General features: G+C 40.9%; 1 protein-coding gene across 1 annotated transcript in view; it reads right to left on the bottom strand.

Moving 5' to 3' along the window:
• Window positions 1–18,782, bottom strand: part of si:ch211-207e14.4 (interleukin-17 receptor D) — a 23,753-nt gene extending 4,971 nt beyond the window's left edge. The window contains 10 exon segments of the mRNA XM_037771383.1: window positions 1,244–1,318; window positions 1,469–1,614; window positions 1,741–1,779; window positions 2,546–2,669; window positions 4,377–4,495; window positions 6,466–6,528; window positions 6,531–6,581; window positions 6,584–6,622; window positions 8,278–8,362; window positions 18,468–18,782. Of these exon segments, the coding sequence (XP_037627311.1) occupies window positions 1,244–1,318; window positions 1,469–1,614; window positions 1,741–1,779; window positions 2,546–2,669; window positions 4,377–4,495; window positions 6,466–6,528; window positions 6,531–6,581; window positions 6,584–6,622; window positions 8,278–8,362; window positions 18,468–18,590 (864 nt within the window). The 5' untranslated portion in view covers window positions 18,591–18,782.
• Between the last annotated feature and the right edge of the window lie 27 nt (window positions 18,783–18,809).

The following is an 18,809-nucleotide window of genomic DNA, read 5'->3' as shown; positions in this document are numbered from 1 at the left end:
CAGAGGATTTGTTGTCGAAGTGAAAAGCAAACGCACCTATTTTGCAATATTTCCCGTTTAATCTCAGGGAACCATAACGTTAATGAGGTAATCGCCTCGAGGTGGATGGAGCCGTCACAGCCGGTGTGCACGGCGCAGCGGTGCCAGGTAGACCCCCGCAGCGGAGCCCCGCAGCAAAAGCTCTACCGGAGAGGTCAGACACACCGCCACCAGACGGTAAAGATCAGAGTCAGCGCTCTGCACATGTTGACCTTCATCTTTTCTTGTAAAATGTCCGGTGTAATCGGTAACACCGGTGTTGTCACAAGTTTTTTAACCGCTGGGACAATTTTCTCACTGTCACATCTCTACCAATGATCATTACAGGCATCGTATGGTACCTTCGGTACTGTAGAAAAAGAGTACCGTCACTTTTTTAGAATTTGGGCATCGACTTGGTACCGAAGTATCGGTTCTCGTGACATCCCTAGTCTATGCAGCCCCATACGCAACAAACTGCTCCTCACTGTGTGTTCTGACACCTTTCTATCGGAACCAGCATTCACTTTTTCAGCACTTTGAGCTCCAGTAGCTCTTCTATAGGATCAGACAATGCGGGCCAGCCTTCGCTCCCCAAGTGCATCAATGAGCCTCGGGTCTGACCCTGTCGCCGGTTCACCAGTTCTCCTTCCTCGGACCACTTTTTTTTTCCCACAAGAGCTGCAGTTCTGGAGATGCTCTGACCCGGTTATCTAGCCAGCACTATTTGGCCCTTGTCAAAGTCGCTCACATCCTTACGCTTGTAAGCGTAACCGCAATGTCGGGTTCTAAGTCTCCGTGGGTTTGTCACCATGAGCTACCTCTTTGACATTCCATTTGTTATTTCATCTAAATATATTGATTAGTGCAGCTTTAAACCAAGGTCAACTTACTCATGTTTTCTAGAGCTTTCAACCATATCTCCTAAAGTTCCATACTTAGGTGAAATAATGACAGCTAGGGCATCTCCATGACACCTGAGGAAACTCAGAGATGCGGTGGACAGCTCCAGAAAAAAAAGCCAGAAGTGGACCTTGATTAAGATTATTTTGTTAAGAAATGTTGTTTCAAGACACAAAAAAAATCAAAGAATAAAAACTTATAAAATATATCAAACACATTTTTGAGACTGGTATTTTAATATCACTTATTGAACACAGAGCCCCCCCCCCGAGGTTTTTAATATAATAATGCAATCAGTGTCAAATATAGATGATGATTTTACCTCACAGGTGTAATTGGTTCCTTCTTCAAGGCCATTCAGCTGGTAGCTGTGGTGAGTTTTGTTCTTGCTGGAATTCTAAGGATATTAAATGAATAGCAAATACAATCATTAAGGTCACGCGGTTATCAAATATTTCTACAATACAAATAACAGAGGCATGGTATTAATGCACTGAATGAAAAGAAAACAGCAAAATATAAAGCTGCAGAATTTGAAACCACTGACCGGTGTGATGTCTGTGTATTTCTTCATGCCGTTTGCGTAACACAGTGAGAAGTAGCTTCTGATTCCCAGGTTCGGGGGAGCCAAGTTGAAGGTCACAGTGATGGCAGTCCCTTCCTGCTGGACCTCAATATGTTTGGGGTACCAGTCTACAACCAGAGCATGAAATATTGGCAGATGTGAAGCTGATCATCGGAAGGAATATTTCATCACAAGATGGCATTGTTGTACCAGACTAAAGCGTTTTGGGGACAATGAGAAACATTTTCTCTCACCTTTTTTGCACTGCTCAAGACCATTCTTCTCTGCACATGCTGCAAAACCATAACGTGAACATTATTATAGATTCACCATTGTTTTGGCAATAGTCTGACTGAAAATATGTGAGGAAAAGTGCAATGTTTAGAGGGCATGACAGAGCATGAGATGTCATTATAATTATATCAATTATATGCACTGTAAATAAGGAGGAATTTAAATTTTAAAGGGCCCATATTATGCTCATTTTCATGTTCATACTTGTATTTTGGGTTTCTACTAGAACATGTTTACATGCTGTAATGTTCAAAAAACACATTATTTTCCTCATACTGTCTGCTTGAATATTCCTGTATTTACCCTCTGTCTGAAACGCTCCGTTTTAGCTCATTTCAACGGAATTTCAACAGTTTGGGTCCCTGTTTACTTCCTGTCAGCTGATGTTATTCACATACACTGCAACAGGAAATAAAGTGGGACACATTTAGAATGTTTACGTTTAAAACCGTGTAATGGTTTTAATATTGGATATTTGTGACATCACAAATGGACAGAAATCCTAACGGCTTGTTTCAAACGCACAATTTCTGAATACGGGCTGTGTGTATTTCTCTGTATATTGAGCGCTTCGATACTTTCACAGTGTTTATATAGCACTTAAACCTGCTTTATAATATAAAAGACATAAAAATCTTACTTTTTACAGTATGGGACCTTTAAAGGTTACCCTGATTCAAACACCAACATGTGAGCTCCAATGAAACTGTATGTGTGTGTGCCTTATGAGATAATATCTAGCCTTGAGCGTAAAAGGCGTCTTACAGCGTGTGGAGAAGATCTTGCTGCGGTAGAATTTCTTCCACTCCTCAGGCACTGGCAGAGCCATGACGGTAACAGCATACTGGGACCCGAGGGAGAGGCCGTGGAAAGGGTCCGACTTGTACACCTGCAGAACACAGCAGAAGTCATGAACTTTTGTTGTTGTTGTTTTTAAATACACTGCACACTTTTATCTGTTAAGGTGAAATAAAAGTGATTGACATATGCTTTATTAATGGTTGAGGAGAACGTTTTTAATGTGATTTCTCTTTTTTAAGATATTCAATAGATGTTATCTGCTCGTTTGGTAATTTAATCATTTCTTGGCCTCGCATATCATTTTGTGTACTTGAGATTCCTTAAAAAAACAACAAAAGTGTGTCTTCAGTATAGTGCATTGAAATATTTGCCTGATATGTTGCGTAACAGAAGACTATGGACTTGTTATTAGTTAGTCAGGTGTGCATTAGACAACACAACACTGTTGTTCTGTTGTAAACAGTGGCGGCTGCTGGAAATGTTTCTAGGTAGGGCTGTGCCACATCCAATCAATTTCAGCAAACATCCCGGTAGGGATGTTTCAAAAACACATTACTACTTTGGAGTTAAATAATCAACAATTATTTATTCCAACAGGAGCAGTAAAGAATGCTTAGAAAAACACAACAGTATAACATGTACTCAGTGGTGGAAAGTAACTATGTACATTTACTCAAGTACTGTACTTACGTACGGTGCTGCTGTGTAACTGAAGATGATGGACATGGATCAGTATGTCGCTTTTTGAAACAATAAAAGAGTGTTTCTCAGGAAAAATGTTGATGGTACTATACTGTACAATACTGAAGTTATTGAATATTTTTCCAAAATTTTTCAACAAAATTATGCAAAAGCATATTTGTCCAAACTAAGTTGTTGTACAACTATGAGGAGACCATTGATGTGTGAAGTAATTTTGGTGGTACTACACTGTATTTTATAGCATCTCTTTTCGGCGTTGCACTTTGTAGACGGTCCCTGACCACTCGTCTCACAGCCGGATGCACATAGAGACCGATGTAATGTGTCCAGCTCGTAGAGGATCAGGCTCGTGATTAAAATGATGGTTGCAGCTCAGTTGTCTACCCTCACTACGATTAGAAAGAGCGTCTTTTGGTGTTTTAACAACGTTCGTTTATGAGTTATGATCCTGGAAGTTTGAATCTGTCAATATCTTTCCAACTTTACCGAAGTTTTCTTCAGTCATGTTTTTTCCTTGAGACAAACTCTTTTATTGTTTCCAAAAAATACGTTACTGATCCATGTCGATCACTTTCAGTTACACAGCAAGCAGCTTTTTTTTCTCTCATACACAGCACCGTCCTCATACGCGCTCTTACTTTGTGAATGGAAACTTTCCGGCGCAGAATATGAAAAGCTGGTGTTTTTTTTCGTTTCTGTCTTCTAGTGATTTTAGTTTTAGTTTTTTAGAAATAGATAATGAAGTTTTAAGTTACTCATCCCTTTTTTGACCGTGAGAAAGAAAAACGTCTTGGATTTCAATTTTATTTTTTTGTATTTTAACATGTAAATCAAATAACCAGTCATTTTTGTTTTTTAACTTCTGTTTGTGAAAGGAAAATGAAATGACCAAAAGATACACTGACCACCACTCACTGCTAAAAAAAACAAACCTAATAGAAATGTATTCATATGAAATAACTCTTTTTTATTTCTTTAACTCCAAATTGTCTGTGAACATTCCTGAAACTGTGGGAACTCTGTTTGTAACAAAGAATTTATATCTGTGAAAAACAACATACTAGACAGAAAAGGCCAAAGGGGCCCTTCTTACCCTTTGAGCATGTGAAGCCGGAAGGGAGACGTTACGGTGGAAGAGAAAGAGCTGACAGGCGACACTAGAACCCTCCCAAAGCCTGGAGGGACACTGAAAGCCTCGCAGGAAGGCGATCCCTGCAGCAAAACACAAAACAGACAAAGTGAAATCAGTGTCATAGATGACAGCGGCAATCCAACATCAAGCTCTGATATGCTCCGATGTCAAATACATGTGTGTGCTGCATGTGCTTCAAGTTCAGTTTCATGTTAAGTTAAGCTTGACAAGAAAAGCTGTTACACCTGTCACCTGCCAAAACCCAAGTCAAACATGGAATAATCAAACAAGCCATGTCTCCTACTTTGGTGCATTTTTCATAATGCAAAGTGTAAATTTTTTCAGTAACTTACTCACTCAATAGCACCTGAAATAAACCACCCTACTGTCACTTGTGCTGCACAGGCTCGCACGCACGTATACACATGCTGTTATGTCCCAGAAACAGGTTATAAACTAACACCGTGTCCTAACTGGCTGCGAGCTGTCCGACTATTGCGCCGCATTACACTATGACGCTCTCTGTCCACAATACGTAGATCTTCACTTCTGTTACGTCATGTAAACAAACACGCACATATCAGCTGTGAGCTCCAGATCGGACTGCAGCTGGAGACTATCACTTCAAAGATGGGTTAGTTGTTATCTTCCTACGTTTGTACTTTTTTAAACAGAAAACACCCGTTTTATATTGTGATGGATATTGTGACTGGAAATAACATACGATATAGCCAAGAGCAAGTAGGGTTGTTATCTAGCAATCTTCTCAGCCAGCTGCCACCTTATTATGGTTTCTGTAGTGAAATAAGGAGGTACTGTAGGCTACAGGTAACTCCTCAGGCACACCTGTGTCTTGCTCGTGCCAGGGTCAAAATGCGCACACAGATCCAGTAATCAGGGAGTTAAACAACACAGTAATCTAACAGTCTGACTGATTTTCTTCATAACTACAATTAAGTTAATAAAGATATTAAATGTGGATGTTTGCCTCACCAGTGGTTGTCCCTGCTCAGCCTGCTGTAGTGTAACATTAGTCCATGTTTTATTCCACAATACTGAACAGAATATCCAAACAGGTAGAGTAAGATGTAAGAGGAGCACAGGATGCTTTTGACTCTCTTGTTCCTTTAATGCACCCAGTTAAGCCTACTCTTCTCTCATTGTTTTTCTATGAGCTAGATTAAAAAATTGACAAACGGAGCGGATCAAAAACGAGGGCTTCGTACTGAAATATTGTCGTGATGGCTCATATTTCCTACAGTTCCATAGCTGTCTCTTTGTGCTGTCTGTGTTTGTGTTTTATTTGAAACCATTACTGGGGGGCTGTTATATTGTGACAGGTAGCTCGTAATAAAGTTTCACTAGTGACTGCTACGCAGATAACGCGGGCGTCAATGCTTGTGCTAAAAGTGGTCAATAATTAAGTTATATTTTCATTTTACATCCAGGACAACTGACCCGGTTTTCTCGGCTCATTTATCTAAACTAATCAGCGTTTCCTCGTCCATGTTGCGGCGCTTCTCAATGTGAGTGACATGGAAACAATAGGAACAGGGTGGTCCGACACAAGTTCAGATAAGACGTCGTGCCGAGCTGTGCAGGCCGTGTTGCTCGCGGCCAGTTAGGACACTCAGTAGACAACAATGTAATCAAGCCCAAGTACATGTCCTAGTTGTTTCCTAAATGCAAAACTATCACTGTTTTGAGCTTTTTTTTTTGCATTGCAGTTGTTAAGTCCTTCCATTACCAAACTGAATGACTTAATTTTACTTATAGCCTAGCTGTTTATTCCAGTTAGTTATTTTTGTCCAGAGAGAATTCAGCGAGGGGACACAGTGACCTTTTTGGACGGGCTTGGACCCCCAAGACCCGCCCCAACGCCTACGCTGTGTTCATGTCACCCTGATGTGAGAAATTACTTTGGGGAGACAACTTGTGACTGATATGATAAATGAGTTTCAAAACTGCCTGGAGACCAACCAAACCACTTTATGACCTCCATGTAAAGACATAGGCTGTGTGTCAACTGCATATACATATACCAACATACCATAGTAGCTGGGCTTCCAGGAAACAACAACGGTGTCAGATGTGGTGTTTAGCTCGTGTACAACTCAATCTTCACATCATTTGGTGCCTGCACGTAGTGCTGACAGATTTTAGGTCTTCTTCTCCTAGCAACTCAAAACATGGCCAGGGAATACAACCTGAGGAGAAATAAGTAGACATACACAGAATGTCAACGTGATATTCTCAGTATATTTATCATTTCTAGTCAGCATTCAATACATTTTCATATGTAATATGATATTAAAACCAGGATATTAAAGCAAGACCTAGTCTGCAGCCCTGCTAACAGCTCTGTGAGGCTGTAGGCTACTCGCTATGCAAACAATCACAATGCTATCATGCTAATGTTTAGCAGAAACATTTACCGTGTCTGTTTTACATGTTAGATGCTAACATTTGCTACTTGGCAACAAAACACAAAATATAGCTGCTGGCTGAGGGGAATGTCATAGTTTTGCAGGTATTTGTTCATAAAATAAACTATTGGACAAACAAAAAGTTGACCCGAGTGTGGCTAGCGAGCGTATCTGAAAAGTCTGGGATCACCAAAGTTGAATTATTATACAAGTCATCCTTTTGAAACATGAATGTCTGAACCAAATCACTTTGGTAATCCATCCCAACGGTTTGTTGAGACTTCCAGAGTGAAACCGAAGTGGTGGGACAACCAACTGTTTGGGATTCTCCACTCAAAACCGTGGCAGAGCCAGTTTCCCAGGCTTATCCAGCATCCCAAGTTGCAGATATGCTCCAAGGTCAATACCATGTGTGTGCTGCATGTGCTTTCAAGTTCAGTTCATGTTCAATTAAGCTTTTGACAAGAAAAGCTGTTACACTGTCACCTGTCAAAACCCCAGTCAAACATGAATAATCAAACAAGCCATATCTCCTGCTTTTGATGCATGTCATAATGCAAAGCATACCATTTTTCAGTAATTACTCACTCAATAGCACCTAAAATAAACCTTGTTCATGTCACCCTGAGCCAGTTTCCAAGGATCCTCCAGTTTTTAATACAGAGGTGTGAAAACTGGCCTAGGAGCAGCTATATACATGTATATATACAGTATATATGATATACTGTATATATACGTATATATATATGCAGCTGACATTTGGTGAAGGCAGGTTACACCCTGACAGGTCTCCAGACTATCACCCAGCTAGAAACATAGAGACAGACAACCATTCCACGCTCACATTCACACCTACAGGACATTTAGAGGTCAACAATGAACCTGCATGTCTTTGGACTGCGGAGGAAACCTGAGAACCCAGAGAAAACCCACGCTAACACAGGGAGAAACTGCTAACACCACACAGAAGGACCCCAAGCTGGATCAAACCGTGACCCTCTTGCTGTGAGGTGGCAGTGCTAAACCACTGCATCACCGGCAGCCCATACAGTATGTATATATGTATACATATATACATACTGTATGGGCTTGTTTTCATGGTTGATAACTGTTCAAACCCTCTCTTTATTTGCTGTTTAGGCTGGCCTGTGTTCAAATCCTAAAATAAAGTGCAAACAATGTGTCATCTGCTCATTACAATGCGTGAAGTGTGGGCATGTATGCAGGATGAATATCTTGAGGTTATGCATCTCCCTGCTGCCAAATGTTTTGTGCAATTAGGGTATAAGCACATTAACTGTACCCGGTAACATAAAATGAAACAAACAAAAAAGTTCTGTCAGTGTCTCAGTGTAATTTCCCCACGGTAACAGAGAATGCAGATATTTTGTAGGTAGGCTGTGAGTTCCAGTGCAGCCTGTCTAAATCAGACTTACTTCCAAAGACTCCAATGGAATTAAAACCCAGAGCCCTCTTGACATCAGCTCTGGTTATTCTGCAGTATTCACATCCGGGTCCTCCCTGCAGAGAAGAAAGCAATAATGAATCAGACTTAACACTTTAAACTGCATTTTTTGCTTTTGAATATTGAATGTTGTTTGCAAATCGTGTCAGTTTCATGTGTTAAAGGTCCCATATTGTAAAAAGTGAGATTTTCATGTCTTTTATTTTATAAAGAAGGTTTAAGTGCTTTATAAATACTGTTAAACTATCAAAACGCCCAATACACGGAGAAAAACACACAGCCCGTATTCAGAAATTTGCATTTGAAACAAGTCGTTAGGATTTTTTGTCCATTTGTGATGTCACAAATATACAATATTTAGACATTACACGGTTTTTAAACGTAAACATTCTAAATGTGTCCCAGTTTATTTCCTGTTGCAGTGTATGTGAATGACATCAGCTGACAGGAAGTAAACATGGACCCCAAGCTGTTGCCTAGCAACGCAATGCCGTTGAAATGCACTAAAACGGAGCGTTTCAGACAGAGCGTGAATACAGGTATATTCAGACAGACAGAACGAGGAAAATAAAGTGTTTTTTTTAAACATTAAAGCGTGTAAACATGTTCTAGTAGAAACACAAAATGAAAGTATGAAACTGAAGATGAGCACAATATGGGACCTTTAAAAACCCTGTAGGCGTCTAGGAATAAGGGAAGCAACAATCTGCCAATGGAATCAGGCAAGCGCTGCCGTTTATTGTTTTAGTGTACCGATTCAACACAAATATCCCAGAATTAGGAGCTGCTTAGTACAACAGAAAATGAGTCAGGTGAGGCGTGGAACAAAGGGAGGGGCTGCGAGTGGCGCCAAACTATAAAAACAAAAGAAAACACGCTTCCTAACCCATCAATAATCCCTCTGGTTCCTACAGCCGAGACTAAAAGAAACGTAAAGAGGCTTATCTGGCTGACCTAATCTTACCTGTTGAAAACCAAATACACTTTAATAGTCACCCCTAAACCCCTAGTGTTCACTAAACAGGCAAACACTATGTGTGTTTCCGAAATGAGGACTACTACTAAACAAACACATTAACCCTATACTGCCCAGATCCCAAAATCACTGAACTTGTGCCTCGTGCGAGTTAACCTTTACACACAAATGAGCTAAATGACCTCAAAGCTAACTATCACACGGGTTAACATATCACAGAGAAACATAGGCTGCTCAATTTAAATCCCAGCTGCCTTACATTTTCACAAAGAGGCTTTTATCAGCTGGGATGGCGGATCAAACAGGCTGCTAATTGGAGGCTGGAACAAGAGATGAAGAGGGGGAGGGGCCAATTGAAAATGGGAAGACTGGGGCGCAAACACAGGAGGGGAAGGTCCAGAGGTGTTGACCAGACTGGACTCCCTCCAGAGTATAGCGGGCGATGTGTTGACCAGTCTTGAAAAAGACTGCACCACAGTAAAACATGACAAATACAAACGGTCACTTGTGGTGAACCGTCTAGATAAATGAAGATCAGTTACTGTCATGGAAACACAGCACCAAAACAGATATGCACAAAGTCGTACACACAAACAAAAAACAGACAACATTTTTTGTATACCTGAATTTAGATTAGATTCATCCATCCATTATCTGTAACCGCTTATCCTATTTTGGGGTCACGGGGGGGGGGGGGGGGGGGGGGGGGGGGGGGGGGGGGCTGGAGCTAATCCCGGCTGACATTGGGTGAGGGCCGGGGTACACCCTGGACAGGTCGCCAGACTATCACCAGGCTGACACATAGAGACAGACAACCATTCACACACATTCACGCCTACGGGGCATTTAGAGTCAACAATGAACCTGCATGTCTTTGGAATGTGGAAGGAAACCTGAGAACCCACGCTAACACGGGGAGAACATGCTAACACCACACAGAAGGGCCCCAAGGATTCAAACCTGCGACCCTCTTGCTGTGAGGCGGCAGTGCTAACCACCGCACAGCCCTAGATTAAATTCACCATCCATCCATCCATCCATCATCTGCAACCACTTATCCCGTTAGGGGTCGCGGGGGCTGGAGCCATCCCGGCTGACATTGGTTTAGGGGCGAGGTACACCCTGGACAGGTCTCCAGACTATCACAGGGCTGACACATAGAGACAGACAACCATTCACACTCACATTCACACCTACGGGGCATTTAGAGTCAACAATGAACCTAACCTGCATATCTTTGGACTGTTGGAGGAAACCTGGGAAACCCGGAGAGAACCCACGCTAACACAGGGAGAACATGCTAACTCCACACAGAAGGGCCCCAAGGATTCAAACCTGCGACCCTCTTGCTGTGAGGTGGCAGTGCTAATCACCGCACAGCCCTAGATTAGATTCACGGTCAACACAATTCCAGGACTGTGTACATTTCCTGTTCAGCTGAGCAAGAGTAGGCTAAAGAGGATGGCAAGAATGTGAAAGGATAGCTTACCTTAACTGTTTACCCAAGTGGGAAATTACGAATTCACAGCAGAAACAAAGAAATGAACAAAAAGCTATATACATGAACACATCATTTCAAGGCACGCGGAGGGGGTAGGGGGCATATGCATTGAAACAGTCATAGGTCTATATTACTGATGTATAAGTATTGAGTAGTTACAGAACACTGTTTTAGTCCCACCCAGGTCAAGCGAGGGGGTAAATTTTATATAAAATAAAATGAATTGATTTAACCTTGCAATAGCCTCAAAAGGCTAAATAACAACAGCATAAGGCTACTGTTTCAAAATTGTATAACAATTTTGATATGCAACCTGAAAGTTATGTTTGCATAATAAGCGATATAAAGTTTAGTAGAATTATTGTTCATCATGTGAACATAATGTGATTTATGGAAATCTTAATGAGAAGAGTTACGAGTGGGTTGCTGTACTTATTAAAAGTCCCATACTGTAAAAGGTGAGATTTTCATGTCTTTTATATTATAAAGCAGGTTTAAGTGCTATATAAGTACTGTTAAACTATCAAAATACTCAATATACAGAGAAATACACACAGCCCGTATTCAGAAATTGTGCGTTTGAAACAAGCCGTTAGGATTTCTGTCCATTTGTGATGTCACAAATATACAATATTTACATGGTTTTAAACATAAACATTCTAAATTGTATTTCCTGTTGCAGTGTATGTGAATAACATCAGCTGAAAGGAAGTAACATGGACCCAAAACTGTTGCCTAGCAACGCAATTCCGTTTGAAATACACTAAAATGGAGCGTTTCAGACAGAGGATGAATACAGGTATATTCAGGCAGACAGTATGAGGAAAATAAAGTTGTTTTTTTTAACATTACAGCATGTAAACATGTTCTAATAGAAACACAAAATACTAGTATGAACCTGAAAATGAGCACGATATGGGACCTTTAAGTGCTAAATGTTCAAATAACAGCAGAATGCACGGCACTGTGCTAAACAACCTGCTGTTTGTACAGTTTGTGCATGAGCTGCCTGACCCAGTAACGTTTACATATTTGTGTTTCTGATTCAGATAATAAAAGGATGAAAAGCCTCATCGTTCTCTAATTCTCGGTTGCTTGAACCAGCCAGTTATAGTGAAGTTTGACTGAGCATGGTTACACTGGACTTTTGGACTTTATGAGATGGTCTTTTTGAGTAATTCACATATAGTCGCATGTGTATTATAATTAATACATAAGTAATACGTAATTGATTATTATTTTACATTAAAAAGGTTAATCTGAACTAATGTTGTGCGCAGTAATTCTTGAATATTGAGTGGTTGTGCTGAGCCCTGATGAAGTGGTGTTTGCAAGACAGGTATTCACAATACATGTCAGGATATAGAAACTGAATCATTTTTTAATAGTTGAAGACTGCACATTGAGAAGACGTCTAAGTTGCGACCTGAAGTTGTGGAGACGTTGAAGACTGCACGTGAGAGGACGTTGACGCTGCGAACTGACGTCGGTTCAACTTTAATTTTTGGCAATATTTTAAACCCCCTGATGTTTAACTTTTTTTTCAACGTCAAAATGTTTGCTGGGAGCTGTTTCCAGCACGCAGAAACCGCTGTTCTGCGGCTTTCAGTGCTGTCTCCCTCTCTCTCTTAACAACCACAAAAAGCAAGCAGGCTAAGAAACCAAACTAAGAAACCGTGTTCTGTCTTCTGTTTCAGCACTACAGACAGGACCGCACCTACACCGGGCACCCTCTACATACAACAAACAGTGTTGTCCATGGTTCCGAAACAATGTTGTTCATAAACAATGCACGTGATAGGTAAGTCAAATTGCATGCAGCAGTCAGTGGGGACTGGGTGACGGTGACCAATATCGTTTGGCTCCTTTAAAGGGGACTGTTTGTAAGAATCGGAAATTGGTTGTAACAGCGACACCTGTGGCCGCTAAGTCAACGAAATTCAGCATCCTGTTGTTCGCGCTCGCCCTTGTGCACGTGATACTTGAATGTGAGTGAGCATCTGTCAAAACAGTGAGGCGACACACGTCAGCTAAAAGCACAATATCACTCAATATTTCAACTGCTTGGCAGTAATGTTAGCTGACCAGACGAAGGTCTCTCCATGAATCAATGCTGATTCAATGCTGGAGCCCCCGTCACTTCACAAGACACAGGAAACCTCTGTTGGTCTGGAGGAGCTGCAGCAGTTATTTCTGCACAAACGTCCACTGTACATTCACTAGATATTCTCAGAGCTAATCTAACTCTCCTGCAGTGTGTAGTGTGCGCGCATGCACGTGTAGAGGTGGAGCAAGCTGAGCGAGCGGAGAACGAGCGCGGTGTGTGAGTGAAGGCAAGCAGGCAGAGGAGCAGAGCACAGCAGAGACTCTGGTCCTGGAGACCAAAGCTACGGTCTCCCCCCGCGTCCTCCGACCGCGGCCAACACTGTTTAAACAGACGGGCTTCACTAGATACAACTTTGCGGTTTTTGGTGCTTCCGTGTAGCTTGTGTTGGGGTCTGAGTCTGAACAGCGTAGCCACACAGGAGCGCGCATGGGGACACCGACCCGCAATGATTTATACGTGTAAGAAGTTACAAACAGTTCCCTTTAAGGGTACAAGTTTTGAGATAAAACAGATACAATTCAAGCATTTGTTCATAAGACCTGTCATCCTTTGACAAAAGGCTCCTGTCTGTCCAAAGATCCAGGACAAAGTGCTCTGGCAATGTTTTTCTCAATAGCTACCTCAAAACTATGGAATTCCCTTCATCCTGTAGTTGCTGTTTTCCCATTACTGTTGAGGATTTTTAGAGTCAACTTAAAACTCACTTTTGCTCGTTTACTCCTTTAACTGTGCCTATCCTATCCATTTTCAGACGTCTGGGGGGGGGTTCTGTAGTTTTCCGAAACCCACAATATGACAATCACGCCCACTTCACACAGTGATTGGTCAGGTGATCAGAGGTGAGAAAGTAAACAGGGCTTGAACTTATTTTAAAATTTTCTGTCAAATTTATGTGTACAACCAAGGTCTTCACCAGTCTTCGTATGTGGCCGTTCGGAACAGCTATAAAGCTCATATAATATAATAATAATAATAATAATAATAATTATAATAATTATAATAATAATATAAGTTATACTTTTGCCTTAAGACGTGATCAGACATTAGCTGTCTTGAGTCTCAACAGTTCCATAAACTGTGACGTCTGTAGTAACACTGTGCACACCTACGATCAGAAATCAAGGTGTGTCCCGTTTTCAGGATGTTAGCTGTTAGCTGTTAGCTGGCTCCAGCTATCTCGTAGTGAATTTAACAAAGCTCTCAGTTGCTAATAAAACCTTATTAATCATATTGTGATTCCTCAGGAGTCAACAAACTGTTAATGCTAGCTAGCTTGGGTTAATCGTTTGACCATTCGATGCTTCGGCTGAAGCATATTGACGCCTTTAAAGCTGCACCTGCATTCTGTCTGAAGCCTCTGTTTGTGGTCTCTTATCTTCATTTGTGACAATGTGATTTATATTATTTCCTATTTTATTTGTCTTCATTGTGTTTTTTGGCTGGACCGCAGAGGGCCAGCCCTACAAACACAAAGGTCTGTCAGTGAGTGACTGAGTGACTGACTGACTGACTGACTGAGTGATGAAGTTACAGGATTGGTCGGCGACCTGTTGGAGTTTCCTCATTGGCCGTTACTCTTTCAAAATGAAAAGGCGGAGAACAGTTCTGTGTTTAGGTTTTCTGGGGAGCGTGTCAGTGGTTCAATGTATCATTATATAGTGCTGTTGTTTTGCATGTGCTATTGTTTATGTTTGTTTAAGTTACGGTATGTTGTGCTTCGTATTGTGTTACCGTGCATTCACACCAAGCGCAAAGCAAATTTTCCCCTCGCTTTCCTCTTGACTGTATCTCGTAAGCCACACGTTGCTACTGTGGGATGAACCCAAAATAATAATAATAATAATAATACAATAAACGGATCAAAATGATACCGGAATAACGACACTGTAATTTGTAAAAAGACCGAATTCATGTTTTGTCAAGTCTGTCCGCAACACAAGAAGCAAACAACTTTTAAAATGCTTGTTTTCTGAATGGAGTTCGGATCGATCAGTGCCAGGCTATGCTAACATTGTAGCTACTCCATCAACACTCAACGTCATTTAGGCATAAATACGGCAGCGACGTTGTTGTAAACGGATCAAAAGTGTGCCGAAATAATTACATAATGATGCTGATTAGTAAAGTCTGAATCCATGCTTTGTCAGGTCTGTCCGCAAGACGACAAGCAAACAACTTTTAAAATGCTTGTTTTCTGAATGGAGTTCGGATCGATCAGTGCCAGGCTATGCAGCTGCTCCATTAACACTCCATCTTGGAATAAATTCAGCAGCAACAACGTCAGTGATGACAGCGGGAGAATCTCAACGCTGATAAACTTTTGCGACATGTATATATTGTTACAAACCACTTATACTGTATGATGAATGCTTTTGATACACATTCTTTAATAAAAAACTGAAATACTTTTAACCTTGCATACTGTATGTCATGCTAATACCTTTTCACCTTGTATAAAATGTATAATATACTGACTAGTAAGTGTTACCATTTACTATTACTTAATGTCATTTGCTTCATTATAAGTTGTCTTTCAATCAAACATTAAGTGGAAAAAACTGTTCACAAAACATTATAGACATGACCACTGACTATTTGTGTAACAATTTAGCCACAAATTCACATCCTGACCAGATACAGTCCAGACAGATACTCGGTTTTGACCGAGTCTTGTTTTTCTCTTACCCTTTCTCCGGTCTTTTGGTTTGTTTACTCTCTCTATTGCTGTAAAACAAACTCAAGAGGAATATCTTTTAATAGTCAATTATATGCCAAAAAAGGGTCTTTCGAGAATGGGGGAATAATAAACTATAGTAATAAAACAATATGAGTTTTTTTCTGAATGTTTCTGTGTATGTGGTTCCAATTCACAGTATCAGCTGCTGCCGGTTTCTGTGTTGTAACCTGAACCAGTTGAAACAAATACAAAAGGCATTAATCATCAACCCTATTGCGTTAAGCGATATCGGATTCATGTGTGAGTCAAACTGCTTTTAAGTGGAAACATTTTTTTGGAAATACTATTACCAGTGAAGAGTTACACACACATACATATTGCAGACCTGCCCTGCAGGTTTAGAGACCTCAACTAGACTAACAGGTGGAGAAAATTAGAGGAAGAAATGCTGCCATAGGCAAGAGACAGAGTGTGTGTGCGTGTGCGTGCGTGTGTGTGTGTGTGTGTGTTTGTGGTGGTTCACACAATGGTAGTTAAACTGTCAAGTTGGGTAATGGCCGTCAGAAAGTCTTTGTACCCAAAATACGTACTTGCATGCACGCTGAGAACATAATAGACGTTCTTGGCATGCACGGCATAAATTATATGTCCTTGACTGACACGCTCTCAGTGTGTGTGAGTGAACTTTTCAGTAAACAGGACACACTTGGACGACTGCGTCTGAAGAGTCATTGCATTCAGCCAAAATGAATCTCATCACATACTGTATGTGCACCGTCTATAAGGGTAAAGGTAGTGTACATACTGTATGTGCACTGTCTATAAAGGTACACTCTAAGAAAAAAATCCGTAGAAAAACAGATAATGTTCCTGGCAGAAATTACCAGGACATTTTTCGTTAAGTTTACGGACATTTTTCGTCAACGCTAAAACGGATATTTCTGTTAATTTACAGGATGTCCTCCGTACCGAGCCAAATAGCAGGCCCAACCTTTACATTCTGGAGGGAAAACAGACGCTAACGCTAGCATCTGTACATTACCTATCGGTCTCTGTGGACGCCTGAGGCTAAAACCGGGGCTAACTCTACCTGACGTCCACTGAAGTCTAAATATAAACATTAGTAAAACGTAAATTACAATATCAAACTTGTGTTAGTCTCAAAATGAGTCAGCAAAATATTCCTGCGTATCTGGTAACGTTAACGGTCGACAACAGCTGAACTAAACAACAAAACAGCTTTCCAACTAAGACGACACTGAGCTAACGTTTAGTCCTTAACATAAATCATTTTGGTTAGATATTATATAATTGCTGATTTTTTACCACAGAAGTGAGAGAAAGGTTTCTTCGTGTGGCGTGTGTGATGGTCTCTGCCTCTTCCAACTTTCGCGCTAGCGGAGGTTCTGGTTCCCATAATGCAATGCATATTTAAAAATATCGGAAAAACTCCTGTCGATACAGAAAATTCCTTCATATTAATGCACTACATTGGCCTGTATTTTTACGGACTTTTCTTAGAGTGTAAAGGTAGTGTACATACTGTATGTACACTGTCTATAAAGGTAAAGGTGGTGTACATACTGTATGTACACTATAATGACTGAGTGTGTGGTTAATTAGTCAAAGAGGAGTTTTGTGTGACACACTAACATTCGAGTTTTGCTCGTGTTCACAACCTCACACTTTTCCTTTGTCTATTTTTGAACGTAAACACCTCTTGGCACTGCACGGTCCACACTGCAATAGTAGCCTATCCCAATCCTATTGCCAGAACATAAGAGAAGCATTTTGTCTGATTTTCAGTGTTTTCAGCAAAGGAGGCGGTGTTTGTCGATGTAGATATAAGGAAACGACAGTTTGATTGCACTGCTGTGACACAATACGCAACAAGAAGTTGTTTTCAATAAGAAATGCTGGGAGATGAGCTGTGACTATTTATAATCACATACAAAAAAAACTTTGCAAATAACCTTTCCTCTGTGAAAACACATCATCTTTTAGATGTTCCGAAAAGATGGACATGGTGTGGAACAGCAGTCCTGGACAAATGAGCCTTAAGATTTGATATTTCTTCCTAAACTTACTCTTGCTGAGAACAGTTTCTGTCTTCTAGGATAACAGTTCCAAACCTTTTCCACTTAGGACCCTTTAAATAAAGTTCATGTTTTCTATAGCGACATGGCCTGTTCAACCAAAAAGCTATTTTTTTCCTTCTCAGATAATTGAGATGAAATTGATGTTAAATCTTTTAAAATATTATGGGCTTTAAGACGTGTAATTATCCTGTAATTATCCTGCAAATCTGTTCACTCATGACACATCAGATTTATGTCGACCCCACTGGGGGCCCTAACCCACAGGTTTGGGAACCACTGAGAAACCACAAAGAATTCTCTCCCCCCTATAATTCACATAAACAAAGTTTTGAAACACATCTAAAACATGCATCGTCAGATTTAGGTTTACAACAGCATAATATGTATTATGATGTACTGTATACATTTTTTTTTATGTTTCTGGATACAATTTATATCCCAACTTGCCAAAACTGCTGGGTTAGACGGTGTTGAGATGTTGATGTCTAAGCAGAAGCACAGCTCCTCTGCTGTAGATGGCAGCCAAGAGAAACTATGGCAACAGATAAACAGCTCGAGGATAAAGCAGGATGTTTATCAGCAGGGCAAACCTCACCAGTGGTATATATCTCAGGTCAGCTGTAATGTTCTAGTAGTTTGATATAAATATCCTATTCATCTGGATTAGAAAACCCCGAAATTCAAACGGAGATGAAATGTAGCTGCAACAGAAGATGAGCCTGCTTATATGTCAACACAGTAACACAAAACATACACGCAAAGCAGAAGTTGTGTAAATAATAGGTTGGGTATCCGGTTTACCTGTCGTATACAGTCCAGACCGCAGTCCTGAGGAGTGATGGCAGCAGCTGTGACATCATCCTGAGCCCGGAGTGGCTGACCAAATACAAAGAGCTGGTACAAAACAAGAGCTGCCTTCCACATGCTGCTACAGCCAGCATGACATGGTCCAACTATGAGCAACGGACCTCAAACCCACCCACCTAAACACACACACACACACCCACCCACACACGGCTGTGAGAAACCACCAGTCGGTGTGAAAAGTGAAATCTAATGTCAGAGTGTCCTCGATGGTGCGTGAGAGTGAGTGACAGGAACCTGGGAGGAGGAGGGAGAAAGACGACGAGGGAGTGGTGTCTT

The sequence above is a fragment of the Sebastes umbrosus genome, chromosome 6 (assembly GCF_015220745.1).
Source record: "Sebastes umbrosus isolate fSebUmb1 chromosome 6, fSebUmb1.pri, whole genome shotgun sequence".
NCBI classification, from domain to species: domain Eukaryota; kingdom Metazoa; phylum Chordata; class Actinopteri; order Perciformes; family Sebastidae; genus Sebastes; species Sebastes umbrosus.
This window is presented reverse-complemented; position numbering and strand designations above follow the sequence as displayed.